The sequence below is a fragment of the Salvia splendens genome, chromosome 9 (assembly GCF_004379255.2).
Source record: "Salvia splendens isolate huo1 chromosome 9, SspV2, whole genome shotgun sequence".
NCBI classification, from domain to species: Eukaryota; Viridiplantae; Streptophyta; class Magnoliopsida; order Lamiales; family Lamiaceae; genus Salvia; species Salvia splendens.
In genome coordinates, this window is record NC_056040.1 from 18,522,672 (window position 1) to 18,537,307 (window position 14,636).

The 14,636-nt window shown below is 31.1% G+C and overlaps 1 protein-coding gene and 1 pseudogene across 1 annotated transcript; both read left to right on the top strand.

The window, feature by feature from the left end:
• The first annotated feature begins 7,597 nt into the window (after window positions 1-7,597).
• LOC121746462 (WAT1-related protein At5g07050-like) lies at window positions 7,598-9,633 on the top strand. The gene is made up of 7 exons (XM_042140300.1): window positions 7,598-7,915; window positions 8,004-8,066; window positions 8,151-8,267; window positions 8,348-8,591; window positions 8,671-8,829; window positions 8,910-9,061; window positions 9,143-9,633. The coding sequence occupies exons 1-7, from the start codon at window positions 7,710-7,712 to the stop codon at window positions 9,369-9,371; spliced, it is 1,170 nt and encodes a 389-aa protein (XP_041996234.1). The 5' UTR covers window positions 7,598-7,709; the 3' UTR covers window positions 9,372-9,633.
• Window positions 9,634-10,179: 546 nt separating this feature from the next.
• LOC121749631 lies at window positions 10,180-13,165 on the top strand (annotated as a pseudogene).
• Window positions 13,166-14,636: the final 1,471 nt, after the last annotated feature.

Here is a 14,636-nt window from a genome sequence, read left to right on the forward strand (position 1 = left end):
ACGTGTTCGACCCCTGAGAGGTTCATCTTGGGGATTAATTTCCCCGGGGGCTTATGGATTCACTGGCCTGAACCCAGGTATCGGGGGAGTGATCTGGACCCAGGTATCGGGGGAGGCTGGTGGCCTGGACCCGTGCCAGGGGAAGGAAAAAGCTGGACCCGTGCTAGGGGGAAGGTAGGAGGACCCGTTGGTTCCCACCTTGGCAACGAAGCGCAGCTCGGTGGTAATACGCTTCACCTCCGACCGTTAGGTCGGGGGTCCGAGTCACTTCGGGGGTAGATGGAGAACCATCGTCGATCCTCCTTTAAAAAAAGAAAAAGAAAAGGAACCTCTCTCTTTCACACACACACACACACACTGAGTTTCTGTTGACAATAAGCATTATATTAGTGACAGATTTATGACGGATTAATGACGGATTTGTGACGGATTAGTTTCTCCCAGTTAGTGACGGATTAGTGACGGCTTTGCGACCCGGTAATTTAAACCGTCAAAACTTTGACGGAACCGTCCAAAATGGACCAAATGTGATCCGATTTCAAATGTGAGGGACTGAATAATTCAAAAGATAATGTTTTGGACCAAAATTTAAAAAACGCAATTTGTTAAGGACCACTTTGAGACTTTAGTCTTGTTTAATTGTAGTTAGTAATTAAGTATTGAGTTAGCAATATAACACTCCCTGCCATCAATGTATGGGGAAAAAATGTGTCTGGATACAACGATAATTTTCTTAATTCATAAAATGCTATAGCGTTCCTAATTAAACTATAAATTTAATACTTAAGTTACGGAAAATAGTTTCATTGTCTATTTTTGGATGATAGATATGGCAAGTCAAGATAAAGTTAGGTTTTATAACTACTTTTGGAGCATATATAATTTTTTTGATAGATTATTTGGTTTGCAATTCTATTATTCAATGAAAAAAGCTCGAATCTAAGGTCGGTTTGAGAACCCATTAACTTGTAAAATAAACGCGAATGTAAAATCCATGTAAAAATTCTTTTTTGACCCTAAAAGTTGGTCAAAATTTAAAAATCTTATTGGGCCTACTAGTTTTTATGGGCTCGCCAGGTCCATGAAGAAATATCCTTAACCAAATCTTAAATTTTTCTTCTTTATTAGGTTATAAAAAAAATAAAGGTTAAAGGGTAGGAAATTAGTTTGAAACACTTATCGACTTGAAGGACAAGATATAGTTTTTATTTTCAGAGCATAAAAGCTGACTAATTTCCCAATATATATGATTGGGGAGTCTTGTTAGGTTGAGATTTTTTAGCTTAATTGAGAATTGAGATGCATTTTCAGCCACTCATTTTGAAATGTCAACTGCAAGTAGATTATGTCAACTAAGGGGTATTATCGTAATTTCATTTCAATAGCCAGAATATCAAATGTCAACAACTCGTATTAAAATGTCAACAACTAAAAAAAATTTATTTTTTTTAATTTTTTTAATTTTTTTTAATTTTTTTTAATTTTTTTTAAATTTTTTTTAAATTTTCGCTCGATGTCAACTACTGAGACATTATGTCAACTACGATGTGTAGTCTGCACATCAAATGTCAATAGCTCTGCACATCAAATGTCAATAGCTTATAATTGACATTATATATGCGTAGTTGACATGAATTGTATATGTAGTTGACATTATATGTGTGTAGTTGACATGAATTGTATATGTAGTTGACATTACATGTGTGTAGTTGACATGAATTGTATATGTAGTTGACAAAAAAATAAATAAATAAAAAAAATAAAAAATAAAAAATCGAAAAAAAAAATAAATTTTTTAAAAAAATAAAAAAAATATTTATTAAATAAAATATATGATGAAATTACAAATATGCCCTTTCACAATTAATTAATGTAAAAATATTTTCCATGTGGCAAATTCTGGACCACTCATTTAATAAAAATGAGTGGCTTATAATGCATCTCAATTCTCAATTAAGCTAAAAAATCTCAATTGATCACAACCCTATGATTGGGTGTGTTATATTGCTAACTATTGTTTAAATTGCTAACTACAACTAAATGATATGCGTTAGATCTTCAAATTAAAGGCTAAGAACATTAAAATCCGAATATCAATATATTATAAAAAAAGTCAATAAGGGTATTAAGTTCAATTAACAATAAATTATTTATAACTAACTTTTGAAAAATATCACAAAAGTTTAAATACATATAACTATCACAATTTAAATTATTTTTTGCACAACATATATCAAATTAAATATAATTTTATAAGGATTCTAACGAGATCTCACTTGCATATGTTCTGATGTCAATTTTTTGAAAAAAATTCTTCAATTTTCGGATTTATTATGAAGCTATTTAATGTCAATGTAGTTATCAAAATATGTCAACATAATATGTATAAAATGTCAAATCGAAATTGTATTGACATATTCAAAACATCGTATTGATATGTTTAATACAATACATTGACATTTTGATCCAAAATCCTAATTTTGGGAGTTTTAATTATCTTTTTATATTTAAATAATAAAAAAATGGATTTACACATGACAAATTATAGACCACTAGATCTCTAAACCTCCTATAATCTCTAATTAATTGTAATTAGCAATTTAGGGAGAGTTAGCAATAGATCACACCCCTATTTATGATACTATTAATTAATCCTATTATACAATAGTAGAAGATCAATATTCTCATAATTACAATATGTATACATTCGGAATTGCTAAAACACGACTATTTTACCAATTAATTTGGAAGAATCTATTTGTTTTTTCAATCCAAACATTCTATAGAATTAGTATATATGCATAGTGCCGCATTAACAATATAAAAAACTTCCATTCTTATTTATAATGAGTATAACAACAACATGAAAATATATGAATGGAAAATATTTTTATACGTACTATATATTTCGGAACTATTTTAGTTATTAGCCTACTCAAAATTGTTCCAACTTATTAAAGGATCGATTTTAATCTAAATACTAATTATTTATGCATAATGATTGAAGTACATGTAAAGAAAACAAAAAAAAACATTTAAAAGCCATAGCTTTTCTTAGATGATTGAAATAAAATGAATTGCACTAACAAATCAAACCAACTGAATCTTTGACCATAACTTTTCTTTTTTTCTTGAATGCGATATTTGCCCCATGCCCTCAATAATTCGAGCTTTTTGTTGGTGAAAATTGGTAGTACTACCATAATCGAAGTACCTTCAATAAAAAATTACATTTATAAAAATAAATAACTAACATACTTGATTGATGAGCCCTGTACTACACACGAATATCATAATAATTTATTCAGAAGGTCCAATATTAATCAATTATACCATAGGTACTTTTATGAACTCGTTAGGATTGGTCGCGATGCATTACAGAATCCACTAATTAATTTCCACTTTTATTTCTTGGAATTATTCAGCTTTATGGTCTCTAATATTAGTACTACTATCTAAATTTTAAATAAATTATAGACTGAACTTTAAGTTCATGGCGAAATACTAAAACTTACGTTGGCATGGTGGGCTGGATTCAAGTTTTTTGGTCTCAGACATTAACCACATTACTATTAGACCAACACACACTTATGAATACTAACGGATCCAGTTTATAGCAAGAGGATACAATTGTACCCCAAATAATTGTGTACATAATGTTATATTGAGCATCATATTGTTAAAGTCATTAGTGGTGCAGCGGGTGGCAAGGCATTTAATCCAAGTGGAGAGCTGAGGCGATTCTCCTTGACCTCTATTATTTTGTTCTCTAGTTTGTATACTTATTCCATTTACTTATATACTATTAGCTAGATAGTTACTTATAATTGAAGATTTAGGAAGTCCCTTTGTATGATTTATGAGGTTTTTTTCATGTTCTTTCATTTTTTAGTATTATTTTTTGGTAGTTTACATATATATATATATATATATATAATTTATTTTATCTATATTTTAATGTATTATTCTTTAATATGTTCTATTTTTATTTATTATAAAATTCGTACCCTCAATTTAAAAAGTCTGGATCAAATAGTTACTTATATTTGAAGATTTAGGAAGTCCCTTTGTATGATTTAGGAGGTTTTTTTCATGTTCTTTCTTTTTTTAGTATTATTTTTTGGTAGTTTATATATATATATATATATAATTTATTTTATTTATATTTTAATGTATTATTTTTTAATATGTTCTATTTTCATTTATTATAAAATCCGTACCCCAATTTAAAAGGTCTGGACCACTACTGAACTTTTAAACTATTCACTTATAGATTTATCTTGAATAAACATGCATCAAAATAACGCCTACAAATAAATGATTTGTTAAATACTAAAAATTCAACGAAAGTTTGAAAAACTTTCTAATTTGTCTAAAATTGTTAATCGACCTATTAAATGAACAACAGAGAAAAGCACGTACTAATATTTTTAAATTTAAGGTAAAATTCATCATGCATTTCAAAATTTGGGTTAGAAGTTAAGAATAACCTTTTACTTGATGAAAACTTAAAAATAGATTAGAGTTCCTCTATTTTTCATTTATGTTTCAAGATTTTAGCTCTTGTTATTTTCTTCCCAACTAAGCTACAATGAAACTTGAGGCAATGATATAAACAATTAAATGAATACTCTAAAATTATTTTATTTTTCTTTTTTATTATATATATTTCGTAAACGGTATTTTAATAAAGAGCACAAAAAACAATGAGTCTACTTTTATTGGTTTAACTTTTTTTTGCTGCTCGTGAATTGAAAAAGAACGGAGAGAAAACATTCTTTTCTTTTCTTCTTTTGAAATAATTTGTGATTATTAAAAGCTTTTGTTTTTAAGTTTATGATTAAAAAAGGTGGAATGCTTTTGAGTGGTGCCTTTTGTGGCTTTTTTCTTGTTCCGGAGAAACAATTTGGTTGTGCAATTGCATGGATGCTCTTATTTCGGAATTCTGTAATAATGAGATAATATCTTTTTATTATTATTATTATTAAATTGAAATAATACTCTTAATTGGTACCTAAATGACTTGTATTTTGAGAAGTCGAGAGTGACTCTTATTTTAATTAAGATCAGGAATAATGAAAAACCATAGCCAAACCTACTTTGCAAGATGCATGTCTATCAACTTTTCTACTCAATTTTTCTTTATCTTAGTTCGTTTTTTATGATTTTAATGTAAAAGTAACAATAATTGATATGTCGTGATTGCTTATTAAAGTTCTAGTAGATTCTACAAGTTTTGTTCTTTCTCCAACATTCTTGCGTCTTTTGACTCTTTTCCATTTCATCGCTATTTTATGAAGTTGAGGGAATTAATTATGGAGACTTTATATTAGCACACACGGCGATAAATTAAATATATTTATCACGTCAAATAAAATATAAACTCTACACATAATTTAAATAATAGAGGCATACTCTTTACGTACACTATACACACACCTCCAACTAATTAAGGGATTATGCTAAGGTATTTAATACTAGTAGTAGGATACAACTATTTTGTTTATGTATGAAGAATAAGAATTTACTAGAGGAGTGTTATATTGCTAACTCAATACTTAATTGCTAACTATAATTAAATAATAGTCATTAGATATTAAAATTAAAGGACTAGATCATCACCCGAAATGTCAATACGATCAACAAAAAAAGTCAATAAGGGTATTAAGGTCAATTTACGACAAATTAGTTGTAACTAACTTTTGAAAAATGTCCCATAACTTTAAAATGCATATAACTTTCTCAATTTAAATTATTTTCCGCACAACATATATCAAATTAAAGATAATTTCATAAGAATTCTAACGAGATCTCACTTGCATATGTTCCGATGTCAAAATTTTCGAAAATTTTCAAAAAAAATTTCGTACAACAACAAATATCAACATGATATATAAAATATGTCAATATAATACATGTAGAATGTCGATATAAACAATGTGTTAACATTCTCAAAGCATTGTGTTGACATTCTCAAAGCATTGTTGATATTTTCAAAACACTATATTGACATTTTCATCCAAAACTCTAATTTGGTAGTTTTTTTATCTTTTTCGATTTAATTAATAAAAATGAAAATTACACGTGGCATATTGTAGACCACAAATTTTCTAAAATCATATGGTCTTAAATTAATTATAATTAGCAATTAAATAAAGAGTTAGCAATTGATCACTCCCAGCTATAACAAATGTCAATTAATTAAAAATTGTTCAAAGTTTCAGTTACATATCAATCACACATCGATTATGAGCGATTTCCTATGTCACTGCCATATTTTCTCTAGATTTCTTTATTTATTTGACACTCCTGCTTATAGAGTGAGTAGGAGTATAACATCGAGTGGTATCATCATAATATCTCTCAATAACTTATAGAGTGAGTCCCGACTAAATATCGTGTGAGAAATGACTTTATGCCTAATTGTCCACTTTTTTCCCACAAAATCATGCCCAAATATGGCTAGCTACCGACTAACTTTGTTGCTATATATTATCATGTGAAATAATTGAATTAGTATATTATTTTTTTGTGGTTGGAGATTGGCTATGGAAGGAGATCATAGTTGGAAATAATTACAACACCTGATCATTTATATACATAATCTGCAAATTGTTAGTATTTTATAATTCTTGAGCATTAATACTATGCACCTATTATGAATTTAATCAAATCAATATAATAAGATATATATACCACATATTGAGTCATGACTGATTATACTTTCACAACCATATGCATAGTTCATAGTTGCCTTCGACTTATAAGTTTAAGTAAACAAACAAACAAATCAATAGAAAAAATTAGAGTCTATCGGCCTTGTCTTGACACAATTCATATTACCCTAACTTTCTAATAAATCCATTTGATTATAGCCTTTACGAATACAATCTATCATATACTTAGGTATATACTTACCATTAAAAAATACTATCAAAACTGAAATTGAAATTCCTTAATATTTAGTTGTATTTTTAAGCTTATGCGCGAAATTGATGAATTTTTTTTACCAAAAGCATATTAGATTAATCACAAAATTAGACGAGAAAGAAACTAAGTCCTAGCAATTAACCACAATATAATTAGCAATTAACCACAATATAATTAGCAAAGGCGTCGGAGAGCCGCGTGCATCGGGGCTGACAAGAGGTGGTGCCCGCAAATTGGCATCACCTACCACTAATCACATTCTCAAGAAAAAACATAGCAAAAGGAACCCACAAATTTAATTAATTATGAAAAAAAAAGACATTGTCAAATTATGATTGAAGCCACCTGGAACTCACGTAGTGATGTAAGCATAAAAATCAGAATATTCAGTTAGATTCAGCTGATGGCCTAATGCTCAAACAGTAAACATAGTCATATCATATTCATATAGTACTCCCTAGTTAATTAAAAATGATAAATATTTAATTAAAATTTTTTGATTGTAATTAAGTTAGAATGGACGTATATATCAAGTTGCATAAGAGAGTACTCATATTAAGATTGATTTTGAGGCAATCGACAGTGTAATACCAGTAGAAAATTAAGATAAATTAAATGCTACTAGTACTACTAAAGAGAGTGAAGTAACCACTCCCACTACCACCAAAAAAATCTTACAAATACCCTAGTTCCAAGCACCCATTCCTTAGGACAAACACAAGCAATTCTAGTGTTTTCCTCACTTCTCTTCCAGCTCAAACAAAAGAGAGAAAGAAAAAATGGAAGGAAAAAATTGTTGTTGCACCAGTTTTTATGACAAGGCTAAACCTTACATAGCCATGATTTCATTGCAATTTGGGTATGCTGGAATGAATATCATTACCAAAGTTTCTCTCAACAGAGGCATGAGCCACTATGTTTTGGTTGTCTACAGACATGCCTTTGCCACTGCTGTCATTGCTCCTTTTGCCCTCATTCTTGAAAGGTTCCTTTTTTTTGCCAAATTATGGAGTATCAATTAATTGCCCCTTTCTTTGCTTACTTATTTTTTAATTAATATTTTTTTGAAACAGGAAGGTGAGACCAAAGATCACATTCACTATTTTCATGCACCTATTTGTTCTTGCACTTCTTGGGTAAGTTTTTTTTATTATATCTTGCTCATAAGTATATACTCCTATTTTTTATTTTATTTTAGTTAATCAGTTCTTGTTTATTAGGCCTGTGATTGATCAGAATCTCTACTATGCTGGGCTGAAATTCACTTCTCCAACTTTCTCATGTGCCATGAGCAACATGCTCCCTGCCATGACATTCGTCATGGCAGTCGTCTGCAGGTATGGCCAAAACTATTCGTCATGGCGCAGACATACACAATTCGGACTCTTAATTATTGTATTGGATGAATTCAATTTAGGATGGAGAAGGTGGACATGAAGAAGGTGAGATGCCAAGCAAAGGTGGTGGGAACACTAGTGACAGTTGGTGGAGCTATGCTTATGACAGTTTACAAAGGGCACGTGATAAACATGGTGTGTTCACACTACACTCACCCAAATGTTCCTGCCCCAAATCAAGAAGATGCTGACAAGGATTGGGTCAGGGGCTCAATTCTTCTCATCATTGCCACTTTTGCTTGGGCTTCCTTCTTCATCCTTCAGGTTACCTTTTTTTAATCATTTTTATTTTAAGGTTATAATCTTATATTTATAATGCCCTTGTGTGAATATTGTTAAATAGGCAATCACATTGAGAAAATACACAGCCCACCTATCTCTCACAGCCATTGTGTGTTTCTTGGGCACACTTCAATCTATTGCAGTCACATTTGTGATGGAACACAGACCTAATTCTTGGACTATTGGTTGGGACATGAATTTGTTAGCTGCTGCCTATGCTGTAAGAGCTCACTCTCTAACTTTATAGTAATTATTTAATTATTTTATTTTATTTTAATTTAATATAATATGGCTGGACAGGGTATCATATCCTCAGGGATAGCATACTATGTTCAAGGTGTAGTGATGCAACAAAGGGGGCCTGTTTTTGTCACAGCATTCAGTCCATTGATGATGGTGATTGTAGCCATCATGGGCTCTTTCATCTTGGCTGAGAAGATTTATGTTGGAGGGTAATTATCTTAATTATTTTTACCTATTGTTTTTTATTACATTACTTCATTAATTTGTTGTTTTTCTCATTTGGAATCCAGGGTTCTTGGAGCAGTCTTGATTGTGATTGGATTGTATTCTGTTTTGTGGGGAAAATACAAAGAATTTAAAGAGAAGGAAGCTGAGGAATTTCTTGAGCCAATAAAGGATTGCACTCAAAATGAGACACCAATAATTCATGATATTGAAGCAAATCATGATGGAATTCAGACAAATCAGTCAAACAAGATTAATGTTCTAGCAGCTGCAAATACTGTGGATACCACTTAAATATAACTGAAGCAACTAGAAAAAAATATAATAAAAAATGACATGGATAGTACCCATCTTTATTTATTTTTCTTTTCTTTAAAATTTCTTTTCCTCCCATTTTGATTTGGGTTTTTGTTGTTTTGTTTTATAATTTGTAGTGGACTACTACAGAGGTTGTAATGTACTAGTACTGAGGAGATATGAAATGGTAAATGACTCTTTTTTTTTAAAAAAAATAATTATAATATTAGTGGGAATTTGGTGATAGTGGTTTTCTGTATATGTTTCCACTTTGAATAGACAAATTGTAAACGTCTGATTCAGAATCCCACTTGAGAAATTATTTGAATCGGCATGGTTTGATTGCTTTATGCTTTTTTGTTACTATATGACGTAATTACGGTTTTAATGCTACTATGAAATACTAAATCTTATCTTGATAAGATGTTGCTATATTAATCTCGAAGAGTTGAAAAAATAATGGAGTAATTAGTAAGAATGAATTTTGTTTCACATTTAAAATTCAGTAATTTGGATTGACAATTAGATTCCAAAAGTCTGAAAATGAAAATTATTTTGAACTAATATCCAATTTTTAAATATATTAATAATAATTGCACGACTGGAATAAAATAAAATTAGTGGCCCAACAAAAGTGGCGTTTTTCAGGCCGGGCCCAAATCACCGATCTAGCCAAATTAAATTAGGCCGGGCCCAAAGAAATAAAACAACAAAAATTCCAAAACGTAAATAGGCCCAATAACTCCATTTGTTAGTTATTTTCACAGAGAAAAATCTTCAAACCGAAAGGAGGGAAGCTAATGACTTATCCTCAACTGAAATGCAATAATGATTCAGACCCTTATCTCTCATCCCTCTCTCTCTAGAAAAAACACACCTTCTCAAAACTGCAATGGAGAAGGAAACGTCAATTTCTTGCCACAAATCAATCTCTCCCCTAAATCTTCATCTATGCAAACAGATTATTCAAAAAGGTATGTCATGGCAAACTCCAATCCCAGGTGATGAAGTTGAAGGTACTATAATATTTTTATGAATTAAATCCTTTTTTTATCTGTGAATTTGTTAATCGCCACATTAATATATTCGTATGATTTAATAATTAATGTCTATTATATAAATTAAATTTAATCATGGTTATTTAAATTTAATTTGTATTTTCTTTTTTAGACTTGATATCCACTTTTAGTTAGAAAGAACATAACATAGAACATCAAAATATTTTCTTGACTTGACTCCTAATTTTGGAAGGTCTTATTTCAATTTTAATACTATTAATATCTCATTTATCTTGTTCATATTTATTTGTTAATGGTTTTTTTTTTTTCTTGCAACTCATTATTAGAAATTTAGAATATGTTTCTTGATTCTTGAAGCGCTCTGTTTGATTCTTGATTTCAGTTCATTACAATGTGAGGTTGCAAGAAGGAGACTACTTCGATTCGAGTTGGGAGAGAGGAAGGCCTTTCAAGTTCAGATTAGGACATTGTATGCTTGTTTTCCCTCTTCCATCATCCAAAGTTTGTGTGATTGTGTTGTTTTTCATGTCGAAAATCGTGTTTTTTTGCGAGGTGAAAAAGGTGTTTTTGTGAACAGGTGAGGTGATTAAGGGGTGGGATGAAGGGATTGGGACAATGAGGAAGGGAGAGAGAGCTGTCTTCACTATCCCACCATTCTTGGCCTATGGTGAGAGTGGCTCTCCTCCTTTAGTCCCTCCGAATTCGACTCTTGTTTTCAAAGTGGAGTTGATATCTTGGTGCCCTATTAGGGATGTTAGTGGGGATGGAGGTATTGTGAAGAAGATAGTGAGGGAAGGAGAGGGGTGGGCTACTCCAAATGAAAAAGATGAAGTCTTTGGTTAGCTTTGTAAACTCTCTCTTTCTCTACCTCCCTCCCTCCCTTGTTCTTGATTATTTGCTTTGTTGTAGTTAAGTATGTAGCTAAAGATGAGAATGGGGTAGTTGTATCCAAATGTGATGAAGGGTTGGAGTTCTCTTTGACAAATGGTGAGTTGTTATGAATTCTAGATTTTTGTTATTAAAATATTTGATTTGAAGAATTTAGATTGATTGGTTATGTTGAATTAGGCCATCTGTGCCCTGCAATGAGCAAAGCTGTGAGAACTATGAGGAAGGGAGAGAAAGCTGAGCTATCTGTGAAGTTTTCTTGTATGTTACTTATGTTTCTTTTCAATTATTAGTGTTGCATATTTGGCATTTAAAACTTACCAAATTTGACTCTCAACTACATAGTGAATTTCTAGATGGCCTGATTCAGAGTTCAATAAATGATGAAATGCCACCACAACATACAAATTTGATCATCCATCTTGAGCTAGTGTCATGGAATGCTGTCATTTATGCCAAGGGAGACGGCACAGTCCTAAAGGAGATCACGAAGAAGGGCGAGGGGTTTGGTCGTGCCAAGGAGGGATCCCTTGCAAGAGGTGATGATGATCATGATGATTCTCAACTTGTGATCATCTTCTAGCTTTCTGTCCCAATTGGCTCAAGATCAGTTTATGCAGTGGTTGTCCTCAAGAAACTCGAAGATGGCACGGTTTTGGAAAGGCGAGGATCAGAAGATGAGCCCTTCGAGTATGTGTGTGGAGAAGAAGGTGTCTTCCTAGATACTCTACATTGCTTCTTCTTCACTTTCTTCATTAATTTGTCATTTTCTTGTAATGAAATCACGCACTCTTGCGCAGAGGAAATCGATGAAGGTTTGGACAGAGCTGTGATGACAATGAAGAAAGGAGAAGAAGCTGAAGTGAAGATCAAATCTGCAGAAAATTCATTGCATTATCAAATCAAAATTGTTGACTTCATCAAGGTGCCAAAGGAAACATTCTACTCCTAAAAAAATCATAGATTTTCTCCTCTTTTTATCAACAATTTCCACCAAATTATGTTTCAGGAGAAGCCCTTTTGGAAAATGGATACTCATGAAAGAATAGCAATGTGCAAATCAAAGAAGCAAGAGGGAAACACACTTTTCCAAAATGGGAAATTTCAACTTGCCTCAAATAAGTATGACAAGGAATGTGATATCTAACCAACTAATTTTGCATACATAGATAGGATATTAACATCATATCTTGTGCTGATTTTTTAGTCACTCTGCAGGCCTTAAATTACGTCGAATACAGCCATTCCTTCAGCCATCAAGACAAGCTTGAGGCGAACTCTTTGAGGGCGTCGTGCTATTTAAACAACGCAGCATGCAAGTTGAAGCTAGGAGAGTATGAATGTGCATCAAGACTTTGCACCAAGGTCTAATTTACTTTTTTTTTGGTAATTTCTTGCATTGTGATGATCTTCAAGGTATGGAACAGGTTCTTGAGCTCGATTCGTGCAACGTTAAGGCTTTGTTCAGACGATCTCAGGCATATATAAGAACATGTGATCTTGAGAAAGCTGGGGAGGATATCAATAGAGCTCTTTCCATTGATCCACAAAATAGGTATGCATAATTTTTTTTAAAAAATATTAAGAACATTGTTTGCTTTTAAATGCTAATGATATACTATAACCTTGAGTTTCTCAGAGATGTGAAGATGAAATGCAAGGAGGTGAAAGAGAAACAAAAGAATGCGTTAAACATGAAGCCAAGATTTTTAGCTCCACTATTTCAAGGTTAAGTAGGTTGATTTAATGTTGGAAATCATGATGTTGAGATCACTACCAATTTAAATTAAAAAGACTAGTTAAATTGGAAAGAGTAAAGGCCAAAATTGGTCCTGAACATATAGCCATTTTACGATTTTGGTCCTAAACATTATCTTTTGGATTTTTTGGTCCTGCACATATGGACATTTGATCATTTTGGTCCTGCACATATGGAAATTTGATCATTTTGGTCCCCCGTCAACATTTTCGTTAAAAACTAACGGTCAACATTATCTTTTGGATTTTTTGGTCCTGCACATATGGATATTTGATCATTTTGGTCCTGCACATATGGAATTTTGATCATTTTGGTCCTCCGTCAACATTTTCGTTAAAAACTAACGGTCAACGGCCGATTTTTGACTAAAACAATGGGTTGGGTCGGGTCGTGTTTGGGTCGGGTTTGGGTTACACGTTAAGAAAAAAAATAATTATTTTTTATTAATTAAAAAATTATAAAACTTTAATTTTTAGTTATTTTTGTTGATTAAAAATATTATAACGACTAAAACATGATGTTATTATACGATTTAAACATGATATTACACAATAAAATAAAAAATTACCAAATTAAAATAATCATTTTTTAATCAAAATAATAAAATTAAAGTATATTAATATTAAATCTATATAATAAAATTAAATAATTAAAAAATTATTTTAATAAAATCTAAACATAATATTTTCTTCAAATTCATGAAAAAATTAATTAAAAAATACTATACTTTAATTTTATTAATTAAAAAATATTAATTAATTTTTTAAGAATATTATGCTTAGATTTTAACGAAAATATTATGCTTAGATTTTAAGAAATATTATTTTTTTCTTAACGTATAACCCAAACCCGACCAAAACACGACCCGACCCAACCCATTGTTTTAGTCAAAAATCGGTCGTTGACCGTTAGTTTTTAACGAAAATGTTGACGGAGGACCAAAATGATCAAAATTCCATATGTGCAGGACCAAAATGATCAAATGTCCATATGTGCAGGACCAAAAAATCCAAAAGATAATGTTGACCGTTAGTTTTTAACGGAAATATTGACGGAGGACCAAAATGATCAAATGTCCATATGCGCAGGACCAAAAAATCCAAAAGATAATGTTTAGGACCAAAATCGTAAAATGACTATATGTTCATGACCAATTTTGGCCTTTACTCAATTGGAAATTGTATAATCGTACCTATTTTGTCGATTTTAATATGTTATTAGATTGTTTGTCCCCATTTGAATCATTATTTAAACAATTTTAGAAGGTTAAAACTCTCAAAAAACAAATACTCCTACAACAAGACATATAATAAATGGAGTATTATAGTACATTATCAAAATGGTCAAAACAGAGACATTAACTGGAATTGCACTCATCATGGTAATAATATAAGTTCATCTTATTATTATTTACAAATTAGTGTATAAATACTACAGAAAGTTGTTAAGTGGATTTTATTCTAAAATTATAAAATCTCACACTACCAACTCCTGCTTAGACCGAACTTTCTGATGTATGCAAATTAAGGCTGAAGAAGGGAGAGAATTCTGATAAAAAAAAGGGTAAGTCTATGTGGCCATAATGTGGCTGGCCAT

Excerpts from the sequence above, each read along its gene's own strand:
- LOC121746462 (XM_042140300.1), top strand. The coding sequence starts at position 7,710 with ATGGAAGGAAAAAATTGTTGTTGCACCAGTTTTTATGACAAGGCTAAA. Across the intron at positions 8,592-8,670 it reads CTTCCTTCTTCATCCTTCAG|GCAATCACATTGAGAAAATA; the intron begins GTTACCTTTTTT and ends ATTGTTAAATAG. Across the intron at positions 9,062-9,142 it reads GAGAAGATTTATGTTGGAGG|GGTTCTTGGAGCAGTCTTGA; the intron begins GTAATTATCTTA and ends TTTGGAATCCAG.